This window comes from Echiichthys vipera (assembly GCF_963691815.1).
Source record: "Echiichthys vipera genome assembly, chromosome: 7".
Taxonomy (NCBI): Eukaryota; Metazoa; Chordata; class Actinopteri; order Perciformes; family Trachinidae; genus Echiichthys; species Echiichthys vipera.
The window spans coordinates 1,335,896-1,363,368 of record NC_139832.1 but is presented as its reverse complement, the minus strand read 5'-3'; the positions used below and the strand labels follow the sequence as shown (position 1 = coordinate 1,363,368).

At 47.5% G+C, this 27,473-nt stretch overlaps 1 protein-coding gene across 1 annotated transcript; it reads left to right on the top strand.

Moving 5' to 3' along the window:
- Positions 1-783: 783 nt before the first annotated feature.
- On the top strand, positions 784-27,049 carry slc7a10b (solute carrier family 7 member 10b; the record flags this gene model as incomplete). Its single annotated transcript, XM_083916502.1, has 11 exons — positions 784-952; positions 10,277-10,481; positions 10,935-11,086; positions 18,752-18,877; positions 18,970-19,123; positions 19,534-19,657; positions 22,012-22,115; positions 22,195-22,291; positions 24,614-24,763; positions 24,856-25,033; positions 26,919-27,049. 11 exons carry the CDS (start codon positions 784-786, stop codon positions 27,047-27,049), a joined length of 1,590 nt encoding a protein of 529 aa, XP_083772628.1.
- Positions 27,050-27,473: the final 424 nt, after the last annotated feature.

Sequence of the window (27,473 nt, the reverse complement as noted above, 5' to 3'; positions counted from 1 at the left end):
TACTTTATAATACTTTATAAAACTTTATAATACTTTATAATACTTTATAATACTTTGTAATACTTTATAATACTTTATAAAACTTTGAAAAACTTTATAAAACTTTATGATACTTTGTAATACTTTATAATACTTTGTAATACTTTATAATACTTTATAATACTTTATAAAACTTTATAATACTTTATACTACTTTATAATACTTTGTAATACTTTATAAAACTTTATAATACTTTATAATACTTTGAAAAACTTTATAATACTGTATAATACTTTATAATACTTTATATAACTTTATAATACTGTATAATACTTTATAATACTTTATATAACTTTATAATACTTTATAATACTTTGTAATACTTTATAATACTTTATAAAACTTTATAATACTTTATAATACTTTGTAATACTTTATAATAGTTTATAATAGTTTATAATACTTTATTATTGTATTGTCAAAAGAACCTTATGAATATGTTTGTCATGTATTTGTTTTTTCTAAATGTTTTGAATAAAGTTTTTGGAAGAAAAATAAAAAACTTTCAGGGATCGATGCTGCATTTAAAGTGCGTCTCCTCGCAGCCCGGGGTCCCTGAACGCACCGCGGGGAGTCCAGGGTATTTAACATTCTGCCCCGAGCAGCCGCAGCTTGTTGCGCATGCGCAGCCCATTCAGTCCGCATGAATACGGAGAGAGGAGAGGACGGGAGCACACCGGGAGCACCGGGACTGGGAGCACACAGTGGACTGGACGGACCGGACCGGACCCGGGCAGGCGGACATGGATGGACAGAACGGCAGCGGCAGCATCTGCTCCCGGCCTCACGGCACCGGGACGGACGGCACCAAGAGGAGGAGGAAGGAGGAGGAGAGGAAGGAGGAGAAAATCCCCGACAGGGTGACTCTGAAGAAGGAGATCGGGCTGCTGAGCGCCTGCACCATCATCATAGGTGAGGAACAAACAAGCTGGCATCCTAGTCCTGCAGAACTTAACCCTCCGGGTCCCCCCAGACCGGACCAGCACCGGACCAGCACCGGACCAGCACCGGTTAGATCCAGAGGAATGAAGTCAAAGATTCAAAGATTCAGAGAAATAAAGTCAAAGATTCAAAGATTCAGATAAACAAAGTCAAAGATTCAGAGGAATAAAGTCAAAGATTCAAAGATTCGGAGAAATATAGTCAAAGATTCAAAGATTCAGAGAAATAAAGTAAAAGACTCAAAGATTCAGAGAAATAAAGTCAAAGATTCAGAGAAATAAAGTCAAAGATTCAGGGAAATAAAGTCAAAGATTCAAAGATTCAGATAAACAAAGTCAAAGATTCAGAGGAATAAAGTCAAAGATTCAAAGATTCAGAGAAATAAAGTCAAAGATTCAGGGAAATAAAGTCAAAGATTCAAAGATTCAGATAAACAAAGTCAAAGATTCAGAGGAATAAAGTCAAAGATTCAAAGATTCGGAGAAATATAGTCAAAGATTCAAAGATTCAGAGAAATAAAGTAAAAGACTCAAAGATTCAGAGAAATAAAGTCAAAGATTCAAAGATTCAGAGAAATAAAGTCAAAGATTCAGAGAAATAAGCCCTTGGCCTATGTGGACCCTGTTTTAGGGCACACTCACACTGTCTTTCTGTCCGGGGCCAAAACCGTTTTTTCCGCTAAAGCCTAGAACCTTTAAGCAGTGTGAGTGCACCCGCTCCGCGCTCAACTGCGGCCAGGGGGCCGTCCACGGCCTGTTTGAAAGAGGTGGGCTTTAGCAGAGCCGTTTCCACATGTACGAGCACGAGCGTGCGCACGTGTACGAGCACGAGGCCTACGGCGGTTCTGAGGTCATTTCCTGTGCGCCTGTTGGGACGTAGAAAAAAGAAGGAGGGGCCATGCGCGGACATTTAAAACAATGGCGGTGAAAGGTTCACGTTGGTGTGATGCGGAGGTGGAGTGTTTACTGCAGATTTGGTCGATGAAAAGATTCAAAAACAGTCGACAAGACGCACAAAAACTCCGAGGTCTGCGGAAAGATCTGGAGACAAAGCCACGCATCGCCATGACGTCATCAATGCGTGTGACGTGTTACGGCGTGATGACGTATAGGCAGCAAGAAGCATTCTCCGAGGCCCAGGTAGTGTGAGTACAAACGGGCCTGGAGGGGGGGACAAGGACCCTAAAGCACGGGGCACGGGACGGAGGCACAGTGGGAGGGCGCCCTTAGAGACCTTGGCCTGTGTGGACCCTGCCTGTGACCTTGTGACCCGGTCTGTGACCTTGTGACCCGGTCTGTCTGGATGGGGGGCGGAGCACCAGTGGGCTCGGGGTCATTCCTGCTGAACTCAAACGCTGCAGTACCACCTGAAACCGTAGGGGGCAGTGTCGGGCACCGGACACAAACAGTGGCGTGAATATCGGGAGCGAGCGATGGATACGACAATATCAACATTAAATCCATCCGGTCCGATAACATTTGGGAAGTCTAGAAGAGAAGTGCGATTCAATCATTGAACCACATTCAAGTTAGCCGCAGCGCTGAACAGGAAGTAGCCAGCTCGCCTGCTCCACGGGCGCCACAGCGAGGAAAGTGAGTCGAACTTTTTTGTTTTTCATCCCGTGGATGTACAAAAGAACTGAACCACGTGACACTTTTGGGTCGGCAGTAGTTCAGTCCACAGGTGACTCGGCTGGGGTCGAGAAAAAAGTCGTAATATTTAAGAAAGAAAGTCAGAAGTGCACTTTAGCATTGCAGCCCCCTCTCTGCAGCGGCAGGGGCCTCAGTGGAGCAGGGGCCTCAGTGGAGCAGGAGCCTCAGTGCAGCAGGAGCAGGAGCCTCAGTGCAGCAGGAGCAGGAGCCTCAGTGCAGCAGGGGCCTCAGTGCAGCAGGAGCAGGGGCCTCAGTGCAGCAGGAGCCTCAGTGCAGCAGGAGCAGGGGCCTCAGTGCAGCAGGAGCAGGAGCCTCAGTGCAGCAGGGGCCTCAGTGCAGCAGGAGCAGGGGCCTCAGTGCAGCAGGAGCCTCAGTGCAGCAGGAGCAGGGGCCTCAGTGCAGCAGGAGCAGGAGCCTCAGTGCAGCAGGGGCCTCAGTGCAGCAGGAGCAGGGGCCTCAGTGCAGCAGGAGCCTCAGTGCAGCAGGAGCAGGGGCCTCAGTGCAGCAGGAGCAGGGGCCTCAGTGCAGCAGGAGCAGGGACCTCAGTGCAGCAGGAGCCTCAGTGCAGCAGGAGCAGGGGCCTCCGTGGAGCAGGACCCTCCCTAGAACAGGAGCAGGAGCCTCCCTTGAGCAGGAGCCTCAGTGGAGCAGGAGCCTCCCTGGAGCAGGGGCCCCCTTGCAGCAGGACCCTCCCTGGAGCAGGGGCCCCCGTGCAGCAGGACCCTCCCTGGAGCAGGGGCCCCCGTGCAGCAGGACCTTCCCTGGAGCAGGGGCCCCCGTGCAGCAGGGGCCGCTCTCTTCACCTCTGCAGCTCCCTCTGGATAATTTATGTGCTTATGTAACGGCCGTCTGTGCCACTTGGCTGCCTCCTGCCGTGCTACTGGCCGCGCTGTCGTCTGAATGTGTCGGATGTGCTGGTACTCTACACTGCATACTGAGGCCGCGGGCGGGCGGGCGGGTGGGGGGGCCCGTGGGGGGACGGGGGGGGGGGGGGGGCGGGGGGGGGTCCCGGGCCTGAGTGACGGCCTTTACCTCCTCCTCTAACTCTGCTGCAGAGCGCTTTGTCTCTTAACGCCCTCTGTGGAAACTCAGAGGAGACTCTTTGGGTTTTTAAGGTGCTGCAGCAGAAATGTAGGAGGTGATCTGGTGAAGTGTGTGTGTGTGTGTGTGTGTGTGTGTGTGTGTGTGTGTGTGTGTGTTTCCCACCTGTGGAAATGTTTGCATTGAATGAGCAGATTTCAGCTCGTTAGCGAGTGAAACTACTAAATACCACCATGAAACTTCCCGATGATCACAGACATTGAGATAGTTTCTTTAAATATGCAAATGAGGCACTAACTAATGAAATATGAGCTCATTTTCATCATTTTCAGAATAGAAATGTGAACTTTTGATAAAACCAGGTTCAACGTTCAAAGTCAAAGGTTTTTACACAGATTTATTTTTATTTCTCAATAAATTCGCCTTAAAAAAACATTTTTCCTTCATGTTTTTATGCATAAATGAGGCTGTGAACGTAAAAAGCTTCAGAATAAAGAGAGGAATGAACGTCCTGCTGAAGTGTGGATCCAAACACCTTATTTTAAACCCAACATGGTTGCTGTGATTGGTCGTAGGTCATGTTTAGTTGCTGTGATTGGTTGTAGGTCATGTTTAGTTGCTGTGATTGGTCGTAGGTCATGTTTAGTTGCTGTGATTGGTCGTAGGTCATGTTTAGTTGCTGTGATTGGTCGTAGGTCACGTTTAGTTGCTGTGATTGGTTGTAGGTCATGTTTAGTTGCTGTGATTGGTTGTTGGTCATGTTTAGTTGCTGTGATTGGTTGTAGGTCATGTTTAGTTGCTGTGATTGGTCGTAGGTCATGTTTTAGTTGCTGTGATTGGTTGTTGGTCATGTTTAGTTGCTGTGATTGGTTGTAGGTCATGTTTAGTTGCTGTGATTGGTTGTTGGTCATGTTTAGTTGCTGTGATTGGTCGTAGGTCACGTTTAGTTGCTGTGATTGGTTGTTGGTCATGTTTAGTTGCTGTGATTGGTTGTAGGTCATGTTTAGTTGCTGTGATTGGTTGTAGGTCATGTTTAGTTGCTGTGATTGGTTGTTGGTCATGTTTTAGTTGCTGTGATTGGTTGTAGGTCATGTTTAGTTGCTGTGATTGGTTGTAGGTCATGTTTAGTTGCTGTGATTGGTTGTAGGTCATGTTTAGTTGCTGTGATTGGTTGTAGGTCATGTTTAGTTGCTGTGATTGGTTGTAGGTCATGTTTAGTTGCTGTGATTGGTTGTAGGTCATGTTTAGTTGCTGTGATTGGTTGTAGGTCATGTTTAGTTGCTGTGATTGGTTGTAGGTCATGTTTAGTTGCTGTGATTGGTTGTAGGTCATGTTTAGTTGCTGTGATTGGTCGTAGGTCATGTTTAGTTGCTGTGATTGGTCGTTGGTCATGTTTAGTTGCTGTGATTGGTTGTAGGTCATGTTTAGTTGCTGTGATTGGTTGTTGGTCATGTTTAGTTGCTGTGATTGGTCGTAGGTCATGTTTAGTTGCTGTGATTGGTCGTTGGTCATGTTTAGTTGCTGTGATTGGTTGTTGGTCATGTTTAGTTGCTGTGATTGGTTGTTGGTCATGTTTAGTTGCTGTGATTGGTTGTAGGTCATGTTTAGTTGCTGTGATTGGTTGTAGGTCATGTTTAGTTGCTGTGATTGGTTGTAGGTCATGTTTAGTTGCTGTGATTGGTCGTAGGTCATGTTTAGTTGCTGTGATTGGTTGTAGGTCATGTTTTAGTTGCTGTGATTGGTTGTAGGTCATGTTTAGTTGCTGTGATTGGTTGTAGGTCATGTTTAGTTGCTGTGATTGGTTGTTGGTCATGTTTAGTTGCTGTGAATGGTCGTAGGTCATGTTTAGTTGCTGTGATTGGTTGTTGGTCATGTTTAGTTGCTGTGATTGGTTGTAGGTCATGTTTAGTTGCTGTGATTGGTTGTAGGTCATGTTTAGTTGCTGTGATTGGTCGTAGGTCATGTTTAGTTGCTGTGATTGGTTGTAGGTCATGTTTAGTTGCTGTGATTGGTTGTAGGTCACGTTTAGTTGCTGTGATTGGTCGTAGGTCATGTTTAGTTGCTGTGATTGGTCGTAGGTCATGTTTTAGTTGCTGTGATTGGTTGTAGGTCATGTTTAGTTGCTGTGATTGGTTGTAGGTCATGTTTAGTTGCTGTGATTGGTTGTAGGTCATGTTTAGTTGCTGTGATTGGTCGTAGGTCATGTTTAGTTGCTGTGATTGGTTGTAGGTCATGTTTTAGTTGCTGTGATTGGTTGTAGGTCATGTTTAGTTGCTGTGATTGGTTGTAGGTCATGTTTAGTTGCTGTGATTGGTTGTAGGTCACGTTTAGTTGCTGTGATTGGTCGTAGGTCATGTTTAGTTGCTGTGATTGGTCGTAGGTCATGTTTTAGTTGCTGTGATTGGTTGTTGGTCATGTTTAGTTGCTGTGATTGGTTGTAGGTCATGTTTAGTTGCTGTGATTGGTCGTAGGTCATGTTTAGTTGCTGTGATTGGTCGTAGGTCATGTTTTAGTTGCTGTGATTGGTCGTAGGTCATGTTTAGTTGCTGTGATTGGTCGTAGGTCATGTTTGGTTGCTGTGATTGGTCGTAGGTCATGTTTAGTTGCTGTGATTGGTTGTTGGTCATGTTTAGTTGCTGTGATTGGTCGTTGGTCATGTTTAGTTGCTGTGATTGGTTGTAGGTCATGTTTGGTTGCTCTGATTGGTTGTAGGTCATGTTTAGTTGCTGTGATTGGTCGTAGGTCATGTTTAGTTGCTGTGATTGGTTGTTGGTCATGTTTAGTTGCTGTGATTGGTCGTAGGTCATGTTTAGTTGCTGTGATTGGTCGTAGGTCATGTTTAGTTGCTGTGATTGGTTGTAGGTCATGTTTAGTTGCTCTGATTGGTTGTAGGTCATGTTTAGTTGCTGTGATTGGTTGTAGGTCATGTTTAGTTGCTGTGATTGGTTGTAGGTCATGTTTAGTTGCTGTGATTGGTCGTAGGTCATGTTTTAGTTGCTGTGATTGGTTGTAGGTCATGTTTAGTTGCTGTGATTGGTCGTAGGTCATGTTTAGTTGCTGTGATTGGTTGTTGGTCATGTTTAGTTGCTGTGATTGGTCGTAGGTCATGTTTAGTTGCTGTGATTGGTCGTAGGTCATGTTTAGTTGCTGTGATTGGTCGTAGGTCATGTTTAGTTCCTGTGATTGGTTGTAGGTCATGTTTAGTTGCTGTGATTGGTTTTAGGTCATGTTTAGTTGCTGTGATTGGTTGTAGGTCATGTTTTAGTTGCTGTGATTGGTCGTAGGTCATGTTTAGTTGCTGTGATTGGTTGTTGGTCATGTTTAGTTGCTGTGATTGGTTGTTGGTCATGTTTAGTTGCTGTGATTGGTTGTAGGTCATGTTTAGTTGCTGTGATTGGTCGTAGGTCATGTTTAGTTGCTGTGATTGGTTGTTGGTCATGTTTAGTTGCTGTGATTGGTTGTAGGTCATGTTTAGTTGCTGTGATTGGTCGTAGGTCATGTTTAGTTGCTGTGATTGGTCGTAGGTCATGTTAAGTTGCTGTGATTGGTCGTAGGTCATGTTTAGTTGCTGTGATTGGTCGTAGGTCATGTTTAGTTGCTGTGATTGGTCGTAGGTCATGTTTAGTTGCTGTGATTGGTCGTAGGTCATGTTTAGTTGCTGTGATTGGTCGTAGGTCATGTTTAGTTGCTGTGATTGGTCGTAGGTCATGTTTAGTTGCTGTGATTGGTTGTAGGTCATGTTTAGTTGCTGTGATTGGTCGTAGGTCATGTTTAGTTGCTGTGATTGGTCGTAGGTCATGTTTTAGTTGCTGTGATTGGTTGTAGGTCATGTTCTAGTTGCTGTGATTGGTCGTAGGTCATGTTTAGTTGCTGTGATTGGTCGTAGGTCATGTTTTAGTTGCTGTGATTGGTTGTTGGTCATGTTTAGTTGCTGTGATTGGTCGTAGGTCGTGTTTAGTTGCTGTGATTGGTTGTAGGTCATGTTCTAGTTGCTGTGATTGGTCGTAGGTCATGTTTAGTTGCTGTGATTGGTTGTTGGTCATGTTTAGTTGCTGTGATTGGTTGTAGGTCATGTTCTAGTTGCTGTGATTGGTCGTAGGTCATGTTTAGTTGCTGTGATTGGTTGTAGGTCATGTTTAGTTGCTGTGATTGGTTGTAGGTCATGTTTAGTTGCTGTGATTGGTTGTAGGTCATGTTTAGTTGCTGTGATTGGTTGTAGGTCATGTTTAGTTGCTGTGATTGGTTGTAGGTCATGTTTAGTTGATGTGATTGGTCGTAGGTCATGTTTAGTTGCTGTGATTGGTTGTAGGTCATGTTTAGTTGCTGTGATTGGTTGTTGGTCATGTTTAGTTGCTGTGATTGGTTGTAGGTCATGTTTAGTTGCTGTGATTGGTTGTAGGTCATGTTTAGTTGCTGTGATTGGTCGTAGGTCATGTTTAGTTGCTGTGATTGGTTGTTGGTCATGTTTAGTTGCTGTGATTGGTCGTAGGTCATGTTTAGTTGCTGTGATTGGTTGTAGGTCATGTTTAGTTGCTGTGATTGGTCGTAGGTCATGTTTAGTTGCTGTGATTGGTCGTAGGTCATGTTTTAGTTGCTGTGATTGGTTGTAGGTCATGTTCTAGTTGCTGTGATTGGTCGTAGGTCATGTTTAGTTGCTGTGATTGGTCGTAGGTCATGTTTTAGTTGCTGTGATTGGTTGTTGGTCATGTTTAGTTGCTGTGATTGGTCGTAGGTCGTGTTTAGTTGCTGTGATTGGTTGTAGGTCATGTTCTAGTTGCTGTGATTGGTCGTAGGTCATGTTTAGTTGCTGTGATTGGTTGTTGGTCATGTTTAGTTGCTGTGATTGGTTGTAGGTCATGTTCTAGTTGCTGTGATTGGTCGTAGGTCATGTTTAGTTGCTGTGATTGGTCGTAGGTCATGTTTAGTTGCTGTGATTGGTTGTAGGTCATGTTTAGTTGCTGTGATTGGTTGTAGGTCATGTTTAGTTGCTGTGATTGGTTGTAGGTCATGTTTAGTTGCTGTGATTGGTTGTAGGTCATGTTTAGTTGCTGTGATTGGTTGTAGGTCATGTTTAGTTGATGTGATTGGTCGTAGGTCATGTTTAGTTGCTGTGATTGGTTGTTGGTCATGTTTAGTTGCTGTGATTGGTTGTTGGTCATGTTTAGTTGCTGTGATTGGTTGTTGGTCATGTTTAGTTGCTGTGATTGGTCGTAGGTCATGTTTAGTTGCTGTGATTGGTCGTAGGTCATGTTTAGTTGCTGTGATTGGTTGTTGGTCATGTTTAGTTGCTGTGATTGGTCGTAGGTCATGTTTAGTTGCTGTGATTGGTTGTTGGTCATGTTTAGTTGCTGTGATTGGTTGTTGGTCATGTTTAGTTGCTGTGATTGGTCGTAGGTCATGTTTAGTTGCTGTGATTGGTCGTAGGTCATGTTTAGTTGCTGTGATTGGTTGTTGGTCATGTTTAGTTGCTGTGATTGGTCGTAGGTCATGTTTAGTTGCTGTGATTGGTTGTAGGTCATGTTTAGTTGCTGTGATTGGTCGTAGGTCATGTTTAGTTGCTGTGATTGGTTGTTGTTCATGTTTAGTTGCTGTGATTGGTCGTAGGTCATGTTTTGTTGCTGTGATTGGTCGTAGGTCATGTTTGGTCGCTGTGATTGGTCGTAGGTCATGTTTTGTTGCTGTGATTGGTCGTAGGTCATGTTTGGTTGCTGTGATTGGTTGTAGGTCATGTTTAGTTGCTGTGATTGGTTGTTGGTCATGTTTAGTTGCTGTGATTGGTCGTAGGTCATGTTTGGTTGCTGTGATTGGTTGTAGGTCATGTTTAGTTGCTGTGATTGGTTGTTGGTCATGTTTAGTTGCTGTGATTGGTCGTAGGTCATGTTTTGTTGCTGTGATTGGTCGTAGGTCATGTTTAGTTGCTGTGATTGGTCGTAGGTCATGTTTAGTTGCTGTGATTGGTTGTTGGTCATGTTTAGTTGCTGTGATTGGTCGTAGGTCATGTTTAGTTGCTGTGATTGGTTGTTGGTCATGTTTAGTTGCTGTGATTGGTTGTAGGTCATGTTTAGTTGCTGTGATTGGTCGTAGGTCATGTTTAGTTGCTGTGATTGGTTGTAGGTCATGTTTAGTTGCTGTGATTGGTTGTAGGTCATGTTTAGTTGCTGTGATTGGTCGTAGGTCATGTTTTAGTTGCTGTGATTGGTTGTAGGTCATGTTTAGTTGCTGTGATTGGTTGTAGGTCACGTTTTTGTTGCTTTGATTGAAGTATAAATCCATGTGTTGTATATTCATATTATTATGGTATAAAATGAAAAACACAGCACATAAGATTTTACTTTCTCATTCATAAACCGGTTTGCGGGGTTAACTTCTGAACGGTATGACGCCATTACATGATCATCATCGGTGACGGTCAGTCTACGCGCTGAACGTAGTGACGAAATTTGACCTGTGTCAGATTTCTCTGTGTTTCATTCGTCCCGTGTTTCAGTTGTACCGGCGTTCGTTGTTTTGCAGCAGAATCTTTAGATTTTTCTGTGAATGATCAACAGAGAAGGTTAAATCTGTCAGCGTCTGTGACCTTCTTCCTCCTCTTCTTCCTCAGGGAACATCATCGGCTCCGGGATCTTCATCTCTCCAAAGGGGGTCCTGGAGCACTCGGGCTCAGTGGGTTTGGCGTTGGTGGTTTGGGTGCTGGGAGGCTGCATCGCCGCCCTCGGCTCGCTCTGCTACGCCGAACTGGGCGTCACCATCCCCAAATCTGGAGGAGACTACTCCTACGTCACCGAGATCTTCGGAGGCCTGATGGGGTGAGTGAGGAGTTTTAAACCCTTTTCAGTAGAAATAGGTTGTTTTTGCTTATTGTGATGTCATTTAAGGCATTAAACCATAATAATGAATTGAATTTATCATGAATTTTCTTTTAAAAATACAAAAAAACTGATCATTTTTCATTCAATTTTAGTTTAAAGTTGTATTCAAGTTGTTGTAGGTCATGTTTAGTTGCTGTGATTGGTTGTAGGTCATGTTTAGTTGCTGTGATTGGTTGTTGGTCATGTTTAGTTGCTGTGATTGGTCGTAGGTCATGTTTAGTTGCTGTGATTGGTTGTAGGTCATGTTTAGTTGCTGTGATTGGTTGTAGGTCATGTTTAGTTGCTGTGATTGGTCGTAGGTCATGTTTAGTTGCTGTGATTGGTCGTAGGTCATGTTGAATACAAGTGTTTCCATGTTTGCAATCTAAAGAGTTCCTCTCTCTCATTCAGGTTCCTGCTGCTGTGGAGCGCCGTCCTCATCATGTACCCGACCACGCTGGCCGTCATCGCCCTCACGTTCTCCAGCTACGTCCTGCAGCCCGTCTTCCCAGACTGTGTTCCTCCATACATGGCCACACGGATGCTGTCGGCCACCTGTCTCCGTAAGATGCTTCTTCATCAACTTGAGTATTTCCATTTATTGCTGCTTTATACTTGTATTTCACTACGTTAGAGGTAAATATTGTACTCTTTACTCCGCCGCATTCATTTGCTACCTGTACCTGCTTTGATTATAAATACAAAATATAATCAACTAATACATTATGATGTTTAATTAGAGATCAAACGACCAAGCAGCTGCAACATGCTGCATAAAAAAGTACTTTTTGTACTTTAAGTCTATTTTGATACTTTTGTACTTTTAATCTACCGTATTTTTCGGATTATAAGTCGCAGTTTTTTCCATAGTTCGGCCGCGGGGGTGCGACTTTTACTTTGGAGCGACTTATGTGTGAAATTATTAAAAAGCGTTAAATGATCAAAATGACACATTTCTGTGGTCTGACATTGTTGGAAACATGTGGGATAATGTGAAAACACAACTGAACTGAGCTCATTTGTGAACATTTAAATGCGGAAATACGACATTTTCTTATTGTAAGTAAAGAAGCGAATGTCGGGAGCACACTGAGAGGAGACGCGGCTCCACTGCTGCAGTCCGCGTGCATCATTCATGAGGGAGGACATGTTGTCTTGCGGTCGCTCTGTTGCTGCTGGCGGATGCTGATGATTCCTCTCTGATGCCGATCATCATCCAGCAGCTCATCAATAAACTACAGCTCCATTCCTTAAGTGGTCACGTGTGAAACCGCTCTTATGTCACTTCTGGCTGAAGGCTTTTTAAAACCTTTTTTTATGGCTGTAGTAAAAAAAAAAATCCCCTGAGGATGGAGGAGTGCAGGAGTGGAAGTGCAGGAGCTGTTTTTAGCTCACGGGGAAATCCAAAATCCGACGGGCCGGCTGTGTCTGGTTGGAGTCGCTCGGCTGATCGGACCATCACTGTTTGGGTGAATGGGTTACAGAACGGTTAATGACCACGGAGAGACGCCGGTCGACGATCCAACAAGAACTCAACGTTTACTTTCAATGTGCAGTCGGGTTTGAACAGATGGCAAAAAAAACCCACTTTGCATGTCAATATTTAGAGATTTTTAATAAATGAAGTATCAAGGACCTCGGGATCTGGTTCACGAGTGAGGGGACGATGGAGCGTGAGTTTGGCCGGAGAATCGGAGCAGCGGGGGCAGAGCTGCAGTCGCTCTACCGCACCGTTGTGATGAACAGAGAGCTGAGGAAGACAAAGCTCTGGATCTACCGCTCAGTCCTGGTTCCTACCCTCACCTGTGGTCATGAAAGCTGGGTCAGGACCCAAAGAACCAGGTCCAGGTCCAAGCGTGTGAACTGTGTTTCCTCAGGAGGGGGTCTGGAGTCTCCCTTAGAGAGAGGGGGAGAAGTTCAGCATCCGTGAGGAACTCGGAGTAGAGCCGCTGCTCCTTTGCGTTGAAAGGAGCCAGTTGAGGTGGTTCAGGATCATCTGGTCTGGATGAACCCTGGGCGCCTCCCTAGGGAGGTGTTCCAGGCACGTCCAGCTGGGAGGAGGCCTCGGGGAAGACCCAGGACCAGGTGGAGAGATTAGATCTCCACACTGGCCTGGGAACGCCTCAGGATCCCCCAGTTAGAGCTGGTTAATGTGGCCCGGGAAAGGGAAGTTTGGGGTCTCCTGCTGGAGCTGCTGCCCCTGAGACCTGATCCAGGATCAGAGGCTGAAGATGAGATGAGATGAGATGAAACAGGCCTGGAGGGGGGGACAAGGACCCTAAAGCACGGGGCACGGGACGCACGCACAGTGGGAGGGCGCCCTTAAAGACTTACCTACTGGCCCCTGTACCAGCTCCTCTCATAGTAAAGTCCATTCAAGTGGATTACCAAAGTCAATCCCAAAGGAAGGAGCCCATTGCTGCTTTGTTGTGTGTGTAGGGACTCTTCTCATGCTGCTGCAGAGGTTTGCTGTTAGTTTCAGCAGCATTAGTGGTTAAAAAGTGGCTAATAAACGTTTACTTTCAGACCAGGAGTTTCCTCGTTGATCCTGCTGAGAGACGAAACCTCCCTGGAGGATTGAACGAGAGCATCCTGCTGAGTTTGGGGGGATGTGAAAGCAGCAGAGAGCTTCTTCAAACTCCTCAAAAATTTAAACGTTCCCATCAAAAATTGATTGTATTAAAAAAAAAAAGCAAAAGAATAAAAATAGAAATGCTGCACGAGGACTTTTCAGGACCGTCGGTGCTGGAAGTGACAGGACAGCGTTCACGCAGCATCTCAGTGTCGCATTCGTCTGTGTCGACCTGTCAGTCCGCCTAAGTGACCCTTCACTAAGCCCCTCCCTTGTATGGCCGGCGTCCAATTCTACGTTAGCAACCGTAACTAGGCACGGGAGGCCTGTCAAGCTTTCAAGTGAACGTTGTACATATGAATCTGCAAGTCTGACAGCGCTTTAAAGGCTTGAAAGCAGAGGGGATGAGGAGTTAGGCTCCGGGCGCGTTAGCATGTCGGACGTGTTTCCATTCACGCCTCCAACAACGGTGGAGCAACGCCCTCGCCCTCGCAACGACCTCGGGGTGACCAGTCTGCCTGCTCTCCTAAAAATGATGTTCCCAACAGCAACTCTTTGTCTTTTCCTTAGCAGGATCCCCGTTAGCACCCGCGGCATCATCGGCTTCTCTTCCCGGGGTCCGACACACACGCAAACATTAAGAAAGATGCATTTAAACGTGACGCAAGGAGATCAAACATCAGCTGCTCCCGAATAATTAACAAACAAACCACGGGAAAAAAGCATTTCTCTACACTCAGATCTCATTCTGTACTTCAGAACCTTAAATGAACTAGATTAATACGCACACAAAGGAAGTAAATACATATTAAAAATCAAAATAAATCACATTAATAAGCATTAACCGTCTGAAGTGACCGCAACCGTGCGCTTCAAGTACCCGTACACATCAAACCACTGCAAGAAAAAGGGTCAAACCACAGCTCCATTCAAACTGTCCTCCTCTTTATAGACTAAGGGCGCACTCACACTGTCGTTCTGTACCTGGCCAAAACCGTTTTTTCAGCTAAAGCCTAGAACCTTTAAGCAGTGTGAGTGCACCCGTTCCGCGCATAACAGCCGACAGCGGGCCCCAGACGGCCCGTTTGGGAGAGGTGGGCATTAGTAAAGCACGTTTGCACGTGTACGAGCACGAGCGTGCGCACGTGTACGAGCACGAGGCCTACGGTGGTTCTGAGGTCATTTCCTGTGCGCCTGTTGGGACGTAGAAAAAAGAAGGAGGGACCATGCGCGGACATTTCAAACAATGGCGGTGAAAGGTTCACGTTGGTGTGATGCGGAGGTGGAGTGTTTACTGCAGATTTGGTCGATGAAAAGATTCAAAAACAGTCGACAAGACGCACAAAAACTCCGAGGTCTACGGAAAGATCTGGAAACAAAGCCACGCATCGCCATGACGTCATCAATGCGTGTGACGTGTTACGGCGTGATGACGTATAGGCAGCAAGAAGCATTCTCCGAGGCCCAGGTAGTGTGAGTACAAACGGGCCTGGAGGGGGGGACAAGGACCCTAAAGCACGGGGCACGGGACGAATGCACAGTGGGAGGGCGCCCTAAATATGTGAAAACATATGTTTTTGGGCCTTTTCATGACTTTATTTGAAGGTGACAGCTTTGCGGGAGCAAAGGGCCACAGGGGGGAATCAAACCCGAGCCGCTGCATCGAGGACTTCAGCCTCCAGGCGCCCTGTAATCCATTAAATACTAAGAGACACAGCATTTTAAACCGACCTTTGTTACTTTCATGGGAGTCTCAGGAAACAACAGCTCTGCACAGAACTGCTCTCTGGATCAACCTGACCCGACTCTCTCCAGAGCAGTTCGTCCTCGCTTCACTCGCTCCAGAGGAAAGTGGTTTCAGGAGGCTGGGCCTTATCAAAAATCCTTGCATATGATTGGACGAACCACCTGTCTGCCATCTTTATTGACGTGCTACTTCAACCGCTCACATGGAAACCGACCTGTGACGCTGACGAGAGCGACGCAGGGAAAAGCCGACATGGTTCCCACCAACAAAAGCCTTCAGAGCCGTTCACTGGTTCTTTTATGGCGCCCTCCCACTGTGCCTCCGTCCCGTGCCCCGTGCTTTAGGGTCCTTGTCCCCCCCTCCAGGCCCGTTTGTACTCACACTACCTGGGCCTCGGAGAATGCTTCTTGCTGCCTATACGTCATCACGCCGTAACACGTCACACGCATTGATGACGTCATGGCGATGCGTGGCTTTGTTTCCAGATCTTTCCGTAGACCTCGGAGTTTTTGTGCGTCTTGTCGACTGTTTTTGAATCTTTTCATCGACCAAATCTGCAGTAAACACTTCCACCTCCGCATCACACCAACGTGAACCTTTCACCGCCATTGTTTGAAATGTCCGCGCATGGTCCCTCCTTCTTTTTTCTACGTCCCAACAGGCGCACAGGAAATGACCTCAGAACCGCCGTAGGCCTCGTGCTCGTACACGTGCGCACGCTCGTGCTCGTAAACGTGCAAACGTGCTTTACAAAAGCCCACCTCTCCCAAACGGGCCGTGGACGGCAAGCGTGCCGCTCCTAGACGTGGTACGGTTGCACTCACACTGGTTAAACCAGACTTTACCCGTGGAACGTCCTGGGGCACGGGACGGAGGCACAGTGTGAGGGCGCCCTTAAAGAAGAAAGATTCGCTGTTGACGCCTGCTTCCTTGATACGAGCCGCCATTGTTGTCTGAATCACAACAGTCGTTTCTCCGCTACGTCACATACATAAACCCCCGCCGGGCGCTCCTGATTGGCTCGACCATTTTTTGCAGACCCTGAAATCCCTCAGCTACGGAGCGACGCCAGATGGTTGAGTGGAGCGAGGCGGAGTCGAGGCGGAAGCAATAGAAGCATCTGGCGATTGTCAGGTTACAATGAACCTCCCTTCTTGTTCGATAACCATGTTGTGCAGAATGGGAATGTACTCTGACGTACAGCAGTTTTGGTGCTCGTGTCACAAGTTTATTAAAAGCAAAGGTCGACCAGTGTCTAGAGATCGCCAACCCAGACTATCGTACACACGCGGGTCACATGGGTTCAATAAGAACATGATAGAGTGCAACGTGCAGCTTTAGTTTGAGCTTCTTGTAATTTGGTTTCCTGGTTTCAGTCCACAAACCAGTGGGCGCCGTCACGGTGGACGTCCATCTCGTAGCTATGGTTAAGACGTGGAGTGCTTACGTTTGCATTGGGGCCGTGATTTAAACGCCATCTTCATTCACATGTTATATTGTGAATGTAGCTCTCAAATACACATGTCATTAAACCCATATTGACACGCTTAGCAACCAACGTAAGTAACCGAGTAACCAAGGGAGGCGGGACTTGGCGAAGGGTCAATTGCTTGTCGTCTTCCCTGAGACTACCTGCTCTGAGCGCCATTCATCCACACAGCCTCTTTGTCTCAGCAGTGAGTAAATAACGTCCTGTCTGCGAGGTGAAACGCCGGGGACTCCAGCGTGTGATTCCTCGCCTCTGACGCCATCAGACTTGGAGCTGGACGCTGAAACGTGAGCTCTGCCCGGCCGCCTCAGGGTGGTGGTGGTGGTGGAGGTGGAGTGAGGGGCGAGTGTGTGTGTGTGTGTGTGTGTTTGTGTTTGTGTGTTTGTGTGCTCGCCATGTTTTCTTTGCTCCTCTGCAACGGAAGTGGTTTGTTTTGTGGCGCTGACAGCTCGTCTTTGTGTTGGAGAGCAAGGCCACCATGAGAGAGAGCGGGGGCAAAGCTGGTGACAATGATGGACGAGGTGAAACAATCATGCCCTCCCTCACTCACCCCTTTTCCCACATTCCTGCCTCCCATGGCAACTGGCTGCTGCCCCCCACCGCCGGCAAGAGCACCAGCACCGGTGCACCGATGTCGTGACTCTACTGGTGCTGATACATTTAAAGGAGCTTCCGTGAGGCGAAAACAGCCCCTCAGGATGTTGATGTTAGAGTTGACCGCGTCTCGAGAACATGGATTCATGCATAATGGAAAAGATGAGCCCCTCGCCTCTCCTCAGCTCGCCTACAGCCAGCAGTAGGTGCGTTTCCATCAGGGTGAGATGTGGACGCTGACATGGTGATGGTGTTGTTGACTTGAGGGGGCGTAGAGCCGGCGTCCTCTGCGTTCACTCACCGGTCAGTGAGTGTGAGTGACAGAAGCTCCGACAGGAACACAACCAAAGTCTCTTTGACTTCAAACTTCCCGGGCCGGCGGCCGGGTCGCGGACACCGGTCTGTGATTGGGTGAATGCCCGTTCAATTTGACCAATGCCTTTTCATGCAGCGTCATGGGGCTGAGGTGCTGGTGCACTGCGAGGGGTGGGCACACGGGTTTACCTTTGGAAAATGTGTGTGTGTGTGTGTGTGTGTGGGGGGGGGGGGGGGGGGGGGGGTTAGTTTGCTAATAAAAACAGGTGCAACAGCCCTGCCGAGAGTTGCAGTTTGATTTGAGGTGGCCCTAATTTACTTATGTACAAGTAACATGTAAGGAAAACACTTTAAATTTGAGTTGCTGTGTTGACATACATGCTATCATCCCACTTGCAATAAGGTGTGTGCGTGTGTGTGTGTGTGTGTGTGTGTGTGTGTGTGTGAATAAGAGAGACAGAGAGAGAGAGAGAGAGAGAGAGAGAGAGCATGCAGCAAAGGACCACAGGTCAGAATCCAACCCGGCCGCTGCAGCACTCATTTGCCCGTGCACAGATCATTTTCTGTGCTGTTTTCTTCTTCACCACCGGATAAAAGTGTCGTCTCTACTTCACCGTGTTGTTGTGGCGTCTGTTCAACCACACGTCACATCCCGCTGAGAGCTGCATCCAATCAGCAGCCGGGCTTCACTCAGGGGAGAAAAACGGCCCCTCAAGCGACTCACATGCAAACTGGGGGCGTTTCGGCGAGATAGACACGCCTCATTCCAAGTATTCGACTCTAATGGAAACGTACCTAGTGATGCTAAATGGAGTCCGCTAACGTGACGCACCTAACATCGGCCGCCATCCTGTAGCGGTCCGGGATCAGACCCCCGGTGCTGGGAGAGTGTGTGTAGCGGAGGCACAGCATATGTGGACTCTGTGTTGTGCTGCTACAACAAGACCCCAGGGGAACACTGACACACTGATAGATGTTCATGTTAGCTACTGTTAGCTCATTGCTAATGCAGATTAACTGCTAGCTAGCTAACATAGCAACATCCTGTCTTGAGTGGATAACGTCAGCTGATTCAACCAGACTCCTGGCTGGCTCGCCGTTTCTAAATTACTTTATCAGCTACCATTACGAAGCAACTGACGGCAGATTCATGCAGCGTAGCTAAGTTACAGCTAGCTGGCTAATGTCAGCTTCTTGCTAATGTTAGCTCACTAGAACCTAAGCTGGCATGGTGTTGGCTGATGGAGGGATTTGCATACAGGAAGTTGGTGCTATTGTAAATATGACTGTAATTCATTTTGACGGCATGATACCGACATGATGCCGCTCTGCGTTGTTACACATTCGCAGCTATGAAGTGTACGAGCACATGGGTGTAGCAACAAGATGCTGACTGCAGATAACCACCGTTAGTGTCGCTAATAACAAGGGTTCCCTGAACGCTACCCACAGGACCTTTAATCAGTTCCTATTAACTCCTGGTCTGACTGTGATCCATGTTATCTGCTCAGTGCTGCTGACCTGGGTGAACTGCTCAAGCGTTCGTATGGCCACCAGGATCCAGGACGTCTTCACGGTGGGGAAGCTGATGGCTCTGGGCCTCATCATTGTGGTCGGCCTGGTCCAGATTTGCAATGGTAACATCCTCAGCCTGTGGCCTGAAACTTATCTGCTCCCCAAAGTAAGAAAAACTAAAAGAAATCACTCGAATGTCTGATTTATCTTCCAGGGAACTACGAGGCGCTGACTCCTCAGGTGGCCTTCTCCATGGACAGGACGCCCACGGTGGGTCAGATCGCTCTGGCCTTCCTGCAGGCCTCCTTCGCCTTTAGCGGCTGGAACTTCCTCAACTACGTCACGGAGGAAGTGGTTGAACCCAGACGGTGAATATATTTACGCTTCATCACCTTCTGGACATCTTCCAGTGCTGCAACGCTGCAAATGTTCAGCTTCCATCTCCGCTCGTTTCTTTGCTCTGCAGCGACATTTTGTTTTTTTTCAGCTGAAGTTTAAGTGTAAATCAAATCTTAAAGGACTAGTTTGACTCATCTGTTCGTCCATGTACTCAGTTTACTCAGTTTACTTTGTGATATTTAGACCAAACGTTTCTGTTCTACTTGTAAAAGTCCATAACCATGAGCCTAACACGTCAGTTATTGTAGAGACTTGTATCGGTCGGTCTGTTCCACTCACAACCTTTTATGACTGTGTGAACCCATTAACGCATGTTTGATTGCTTTTTATTTTCTGGTTGTGACTGTATCATCTGTGCATGGTGTGTGGCCTCTGTCAGGAATCTACCTCGTGCCATCTACATCTCCATACCATTGGTGACCTTTGTGTACACGCTCACCAACATCGCCTACTTCTCCTCCATGTCGCCCGAGGAGCTGCTGTCATCCAATGCCGTAGCTGTAGTGAGTAACGTGGCTCAATGATGATCCGAGGCAACAGTCACAAGTACTGTCTGCTTCATCTTTTAGGGCGCACTCACACTGTCCTTCCGCACCGCGCCCCGTGCTTTAGGGTCCTTGTCCCCCCTCCAGGCCCGTTTGTACTCACACTACCTGGGCCTCGGAGAATGCTTCTTGCTGCCTATACGTCATCACGCCGTAACACGTCACACGCATTGATGACGTCATGGCGATGCGTGGCTTTGTTTCCAGATCTTTCCGTAGACCTCGGAGTTTTTGTGCGTCTTGTCGACTGTTTTTGAATCTTTTCATCGACCAAATCTGCAGTAAACACTCCACCTCCGCATCACACCAACGTGAACCTTTCACCGCCATTGTTTGAAATGTCCGCGCATGGTCCCTCCTTCTTTTTTCTACGTCCCAACAGGCGCACAGGAAATGACCTCAGAACCGCCGTAGGCCTCGTGCTCGTACACGTGCGCACGCTCGTGCTCGTACACGTGCAAAGGTGCTTTACTAAAGCCCACCTCTCCCAAACGGGCCGTGGACGGCCAGCTGGCCGCAGTTATGCGCAGAGCGGTTGCACTCACACTGCTCAAACGCACTAGGCTTGACCTGAAAAACCTGTTTTGGCCCGGTGTGGAAGGACAGTGTGAGTGCGCCCTTAGTGCACGTTATATTACGCATAAACAACGACCTGAGAACGTGCCTGGTGTGTTAACGTAACATATCACGGTAAGAGTAATTCACAGAACTATAAAATATAGAACATGCTCTACGTTTACCAAACACTCTGTCACTGCTAATCACTGAATCCACTGAACTCTTCTTCCTCGGTGTCACTTCTGAACAACTCCGACAACTCCAAAGGTAGACAATGCGCCGCTTCCTCTTCTATTGGTACGTCGCTGAGTTTTTGTGCGTCTTGTCGACTGTTTTTCAATCTTTTCATCGACCAAATCTGCAGTAAACACTCCACCTCCGCATCACACCAACGTGAACCTTTCACCGCCATTGTTTGAAATGTCCGCGCATGGTCCCTCCTTCTTTTTTCTACGTCCCAACAGGCGCACAGGAAATGACCTCAGAACCGCCGTAGGCCTCATGCTCGTGCTCGTGCTTGTGCGGAACGGTTGCACTCACACACTGGTCAAAGGAACTAGGCTCGACCCGAAAAACCTGTTTTGGCCCGGTGCGGAAGGACAGTGTGAGTGCGCCCTAAGTGCGTCCTTAGGCTTTTAAGTCAGGAACATTACAAACAACCAGTTGTGCAGTGATGAAGAACATTTAATCAAGTGCTGCAAAAAGCTCAGCTTGAGTGTTTTCATTTTATGCTACTTTATACTTCTACTCCACTCTACATTTCCTGATAAATATTGTACTTTTCACTTCACTACATTTCTTTTTTTTTACATGTTAAAACATGAAATGCTTACATGATATAATGCAGTATTATACTGCTAATCTACTGTATACAAAGTAAAATTGGCTCCACGTTGACGAACTACAACATTAAAATGCTCGATCCTGAATTAGAATAAAAACAAAACAAAATATTTCTTAACGCTCTATAAGTTATTTGAAATATGTGCATTTTGTCACGTTTTTGAGCTTGTAAAGCTGTTTTGATAGTTTCATCTGCAGTTGAAAGTGAAATTTATACTGGACGCCAACTAACAGGACAGTGTCGTCAGCATATGATGTGATGATTGGAGAGACAGAGGCCTTCGCTTCCTGCTGCAGGAATAATAAATGCTCTGGAAATCATAGGGTTTAGTTTAGATCGCCAATCAGAGGCGGAGTCGGGCGGGTCTTCGTGAATGTAGAAGGATGGAAAACGTAGTGATGTCCGAACAAAGCTTCATTAAACTTTATGAAGTGTTTTCTTTCTTTTCTGAGCCCACTAGATGACACTGTTCAACGAAGGGTTGAAAGCACAAAGAATCACCTTGAGCCTGGTTTCTTTAATTTAAGAGCTCCATCTTGTGACTTCATAAAATAAAGAAAATGCTTCATGAAGCTTCACAGGGAAAGAGTCAAACCACCGTAAACAACAGGCAGTGCACCAACCAGTGGCTGAGAAAGAGCTCATTAGACATGCGGACGAGAAAGAGCTACATCATTTCCCCAAATACCTCTTGTTGCTAAAGTGTTCCCAAGGTTACCGACCCCTGACGTAGACTTTGCCCCCCCCCCTCACCACCATTGTGGCTAAAGTGTTGCAGCTTTAACGTAGACTCTAGAGATCCGTGTTTCAGACCAGATGTGACACACGAGAGAAGAACATAGATCATGTCGTGGTGTTTGTCAGGTCTGTCCACATCCGTGACTCTGTCGTCTGTCGTTCTGCTGCTCAGACATTTGGAGAGAAGTTGCTGGGAATGTTCTCCGTCGTCATGCCGATCTCCGTGGCTCTGTCCACCTTTGGAGGAATCAACGGCTACCTGTTCACCTCCTCCAGGTGAGATCTGCTGCACCTTCACGCTCCGTCACTGTGTTAATACGGCTGCTGACGGGCCGTCTGGTGTTTCTGCCCGCAGGTTGTGTTTCTCTGGAGCCAGAGAGGGTCACCTGCCCAGCCTGCTCGCCATGATCCATTACAAGAACTGCACCCCCATCCCTGCTCTGCTGGTCTGCGTACGTACAACCTCACATTCTCTGTTCTCCTGCTTCTGTTAGATCAGGGGTGTCAAAGTGATCCAGTAAAGCTCCGCTGTGGCTGCAGGTTTTCATTCACCAACCAAGCAAGAACCCTCCTGACTTGAGTCATGCATTGTCTTCACACAGTTGATTTGTTGTATCAGGTGTGTTCTTGTTGGTTGGAATGAAAACCTGCAGCCCCAGCGACCCTTTACTGGATCGCTTTGTCCTCCCTGTGTTAGATGATGCAACCTAAAAATTGAAACCTTCACAAACTTTCTGGGTGGTCTATAACATCTGAGGACCGACTTCTATGGACTCAGGACGGATTTTCATTGAAACTCCAAAGGAACTTGTATAAAGCCAACAGTGATGCTAGTTCCTGGTGGCCTCAGACACCCCCTGGTGGCCTCAGACGCCCCCTGGTGGCCTCAGACACCCCCTGGTGGCCTCAGACGCCCCATGGTGGCCCCAGACGCCCCCTGGTGGCCTCAGATGCCCCCTGGTGACCCTAGACACCCCCTGGTGGCCCCAGACACCAGAGTCCAAACATGCTGTTCTTCCGGCAGCCTGGAGATCGACCCAACATCGGCGGCAGTCCTGTAACGGCGGAGAACTGGGAGTTGGACTCTGGGTGGTCCGGGATCAGACCCCCGGTGCGGGGTTTAGGCCGGCTGAGGGTCTGTGGGCTGTCTTCCACTGTGTGTGTAGCGGAGGCACGGCATGTGTGGACTCTCTGCTACAACGAAACCCCTTTCCCCCAGTGCTGATGAAAAACCTAAACACTGACATGTGAAATATATTGTGCTGTTCGTTGCTGGCCGTTTATAAATTACCTACACCAGATCCAAAGCAGGGTAGCTAAGCTACAGCTAGCTGGCGAATGTTAGCGTGCTTGCTAATGCAGAATGCTAGCTAGCTGATGTAACAAAAGCCTGTCTTGAGTGAATAATGTCAGCTGATTCGTCCAGACTCCTGGCTGGCTCGCCATTTGTAAATGACTTTATTAGCTAATGTTACGAAGCAACCGACACCAGATCCATGCGGCCTAGCTAAGTTACAGCTAGCTGGCTAATGTTAGCCTGCTTGCTAATGTTAGTTCAGGGAAACCTAAGCTGGCTGTGTCTCAGCTGCATGAATATGCCGTCTGTTAGTTCGTGGCGTTGGCTGATGAGTGAACGCAAAACATTAGCCTAGCATTATTGTAAATAGTATTGTTTTACATTTTACAGCCTTATACCAACATGATGCCGGTCAGATATGTTTATTCTCATCGTTTTGGTCGGTACTCGCTTGCGGCTATGGAGTGCGAGCAACAGGATGTTGGCAGTTCACTCATGGCCACTGGGGTCGCTGATAACAAGAGTTTTCTGAAAGCTGCACGGAGAAACTTTAATCACTTTGGATGAAACAACAACAAACCAAGACTTATTAAGAGAGGCTGAGACACGTCTCTGAGCTTTATGACACATGCACAATGTGAGGGGAGCTGCGATATTGGAGGGTTACAGCAGATGGCGCCAGTGGTCAAGGGATGGTTTCCTCTCAGCTGCTCTCTGGTTGTACTCAGTCCGACAGAAGTGCTGGGTACACTCAGATGGATCCAGGTCAAAGGTCACGGTGACCTCACAAACACCTCTTTTTGTCCATAACTGAAGATTTCCTTCCTTAATTATGACAATTTCACACAAATGTCAGACACGTATCACGTAAACACCCTAAGATCGTCTTCTTTTATGTGGCACCGATATCTTCATGTTGCACACGTCAATAAAGGGCGCCCTCCCACTGTGCCTCCGTCCCTTGCCCCGTGCTTTAGGGTCCTTGTCCCCCCCTCCAGGCCCGTTTGTACTCACACTACCTGGGCCTCGGAGAATGCTTCTTGCTGCCTCTACGTCATCCTTACCCAGGGTTCATCCTTACCAGATGATCCTGAACCACCTCAACTGGCTCCTTTCAACACAAAGGAGCAGCGGCTCTACTCCGAGTTCCTCACGGATGCTGAACTTCTCCCCCTCTCTCTAAGGGAGACTCCAGACCCCCTCCTGAGGAAACACATTTCACACGCTTGGACCTGGACCTGGTTCTTTGGGTCCTGACCTGGACCTGGTTCTTTGGGTCCTGACCTGGACCTGGTTCTTTGGGTCCTGACCTGGACTTGGTTCTTTGGGTCCTGACCTGGACCTGGTTCTTTGGGTCCTGACCTGGACCTGGTTCTTTGGGTCATGTGTTTTATAAAAGTGTGTAGTTCAGATCCTTTCCCGTCACATCGCTGAAGGTCTCCCTTTAATGTCCGTCGTGCCTTGCTGTGTTTTTCAGTGCGCTGCCACCATTGTGATCCTTTGCATCGGAGAGACGCACAACCTGATCAACTACGTCTCCTTCATCAACTATCTGTCGTACGGCGTCACCATCGCCGGCCTGCTTTACTACCGCTGGAAGAAGCCCAACCTGTACCGACCCATCAAGGTACCAGCTCGTGTCCCACGTCACCTCGTTACCAGAAATAAGGAAAAACCAGCAGAATCCATGAGTGTTGACGTAAACGTTGCTTTCTCCAGGTGAACCTGTTGGTTCCCGTGTGTTACCTGATGTTCTGGGTGCTGCTGCTGGGCTTCAGCCTTTACTCCGAGCCGGTGGTTTGTGGCGTCGGCTTAGTCATCATGCTCACCGGCGTCCCCGTCTACTTCCTGGGCGTCCACTGGAAAGAAAAACCAAAGTGCATCTATAACTTCATTGGTGAGTCTGATGAAAACCCGAACTCTTCGACATCTCAGAGGTTAATTTGGCGCTTTAGTGACTAATTAATGCAAATCAAGTCAACTGATAACTACCTTTACCAGCTGCAACATGACAGAGATGAACACATTCATGCAGGAACAATTAGAATCCTATTAGATGTTAAATAGTGACGCAACTAACGACTATTTTAGTTTTATTTGTCAATAAAAGACCATAAAGTGATTTCCCAGAGCTCAAAGTGACGTCCTGGAATAGTTTCATCGGAGCGATCGTCCAAAAATACAAAAATACAAAGTTTGTTTTGATCTTTAACAAAGAAAAAGCTTAAATTCTCCCGTTCAAAGTTTAGTTCCTGCACAAAATCATCCAATGGTCTTTTTTGGCATTGAGACAGTCGCTAACAGCCGGACGTGGCTAACAGTGGTTAGCTCGGGGCAGCACGGTGAAGGCATTCAAAGGTCTTTTTTAACCACTAATGCTGCTGAAAATAACAGTAAACCTCTGCAGCAGCATGAGAAGAGTCCCTACACACACACACACACACACACACACACACACACACACATGAGAAGAGTCCCTACACACACAACAAAGCAGCAACAGCGTAGTTAGTGAAGCCAGAGTTTATTAAAGAGTGTTTTAAAGACTTACCTACTGGCCCCTGTACCAGCTCCTCTCATAGTAAAGTCCATTACAGTGGAAGGAGCCCATTGGTGCTTTGTTGTGTGTGTAGGGACTCTTCTCATGCTGCTGCAGAGGTTTGCTGTTATTTTCAGCAGCATTAGTGGTTAAAAAAGACCTTTGAATGCCTTCACCGTACTGCCCCGAGCTAACCACTGTTAGCCACGCCCGGCTGTTAGCGACTCTCCTGGATTTCTCCAATCATAAACAAAAAAACTGTCTCGATGGATTATTTGATGCGTTTAAGTGCCGAAAAAGACCCTTGGATGATTTTACACTTTAAGAAAACAGCAAATCTTGACTGAACAGTCACAACACTGCCGTCACCACACTGAACAGTCACAACACTGAACAGTCACAACACTGCCGTCACCACACTGAACAGTCACAACACTGCCATCACCACACTGAACAGTCACGACACTGAACAGTCACAACACTGCCGTCACCACACTGAACAGTCACAACACTGAACAGTCAGCACACTGAACAGTCACCACACTGAACAGTCACAACACTGCCATCACCACACTGAACAGTCACAACACTGCCATCACCACACTGAACAGTCACAACACTGCCGTCACCACACTGAACAGTCACAACACTGCCATCACCACACTGAACAGTCACAACACTGCCATCACCACACTGAACAGTCACAACACTGCCATCACCACACTGAACAGTCACAACACTGCCATCACCACACTGAACAGTCACAACACTGCCATCACCACACTGAACGGTCACAACACTGCCATCACCACACTGAACAGTGACAACACTGAACAGTCAGCACACTGAACAGTCACCACACTGAACAGTCACCACACTGAACAGTCACCACACTGAACGGTCACAACACTGCCATCACCACACTGAACAGTCACAACACTGCCATCAGCACACTGAACAGTCACAACACTGAACAGTCACAACACTGCCGTCACCACACTGCCATCACAACACTGAACAGTCACAACACTGCCATCACCACACTGAACAGTCACAACACTGAACAGTCACCACACTGAACAGTCACAACACTGCCATCACCACACTGAACAGTCACCACACTGAACAGTCACCACACTGAACAGTCACCACACTGAACAGTCAGCACACTGAACAGTCACAACGCTGAGTTTCTGTCCCTTGTGTCGGACACTGAAGTCGCTCTCCTCTCCTCCTCCTGCAGAGCGGGCGACGTACGTGGGCCAGCGGCTGTGTTTCGTGGTCTTCCCTCAGATCGACCCCATCGAGGTCGCCGACCCTTCAGGACGGACGGAGCGCTCGTCCGGCAGGAGCAGCTTCTCCGCCAACTCTTAAAACTGTCCGAACACCTGAAGATCTTCTTGTTGTTGTTGTTTTCCCGTTGAAGTCCAGACACTTGTTCCTGTTTGGGAGCGTCCCGTCTGACCCCCCCCCCCCCCCCCCCCCCCGAGACTCTGGTGTCCCTGCGGTCCAGTGGAAGACGCCTGTTCTTCTGCTCCGGGGCTGCTCGCACTTTTTATCTCCCTCTCTTTTCTACTAAGTCACAACGACCCTAATGCCAGCAGTGTCGCGCTGTTGGAAACGACTTTTACTCCCTTTTTTGGACGCATTTGTTCCTTTTTCTCTGCAACGCGGCAGAACTCTGACTTTCTGCTGAATGTCGCTGCTGTTTCATCGTGTCTGAAGGCCTTTTCACACCACGTCCCGAACACGTCCAGGGCGCACTCCCACTGTTCCTCCGTCACAGGTTAGAGCGCCC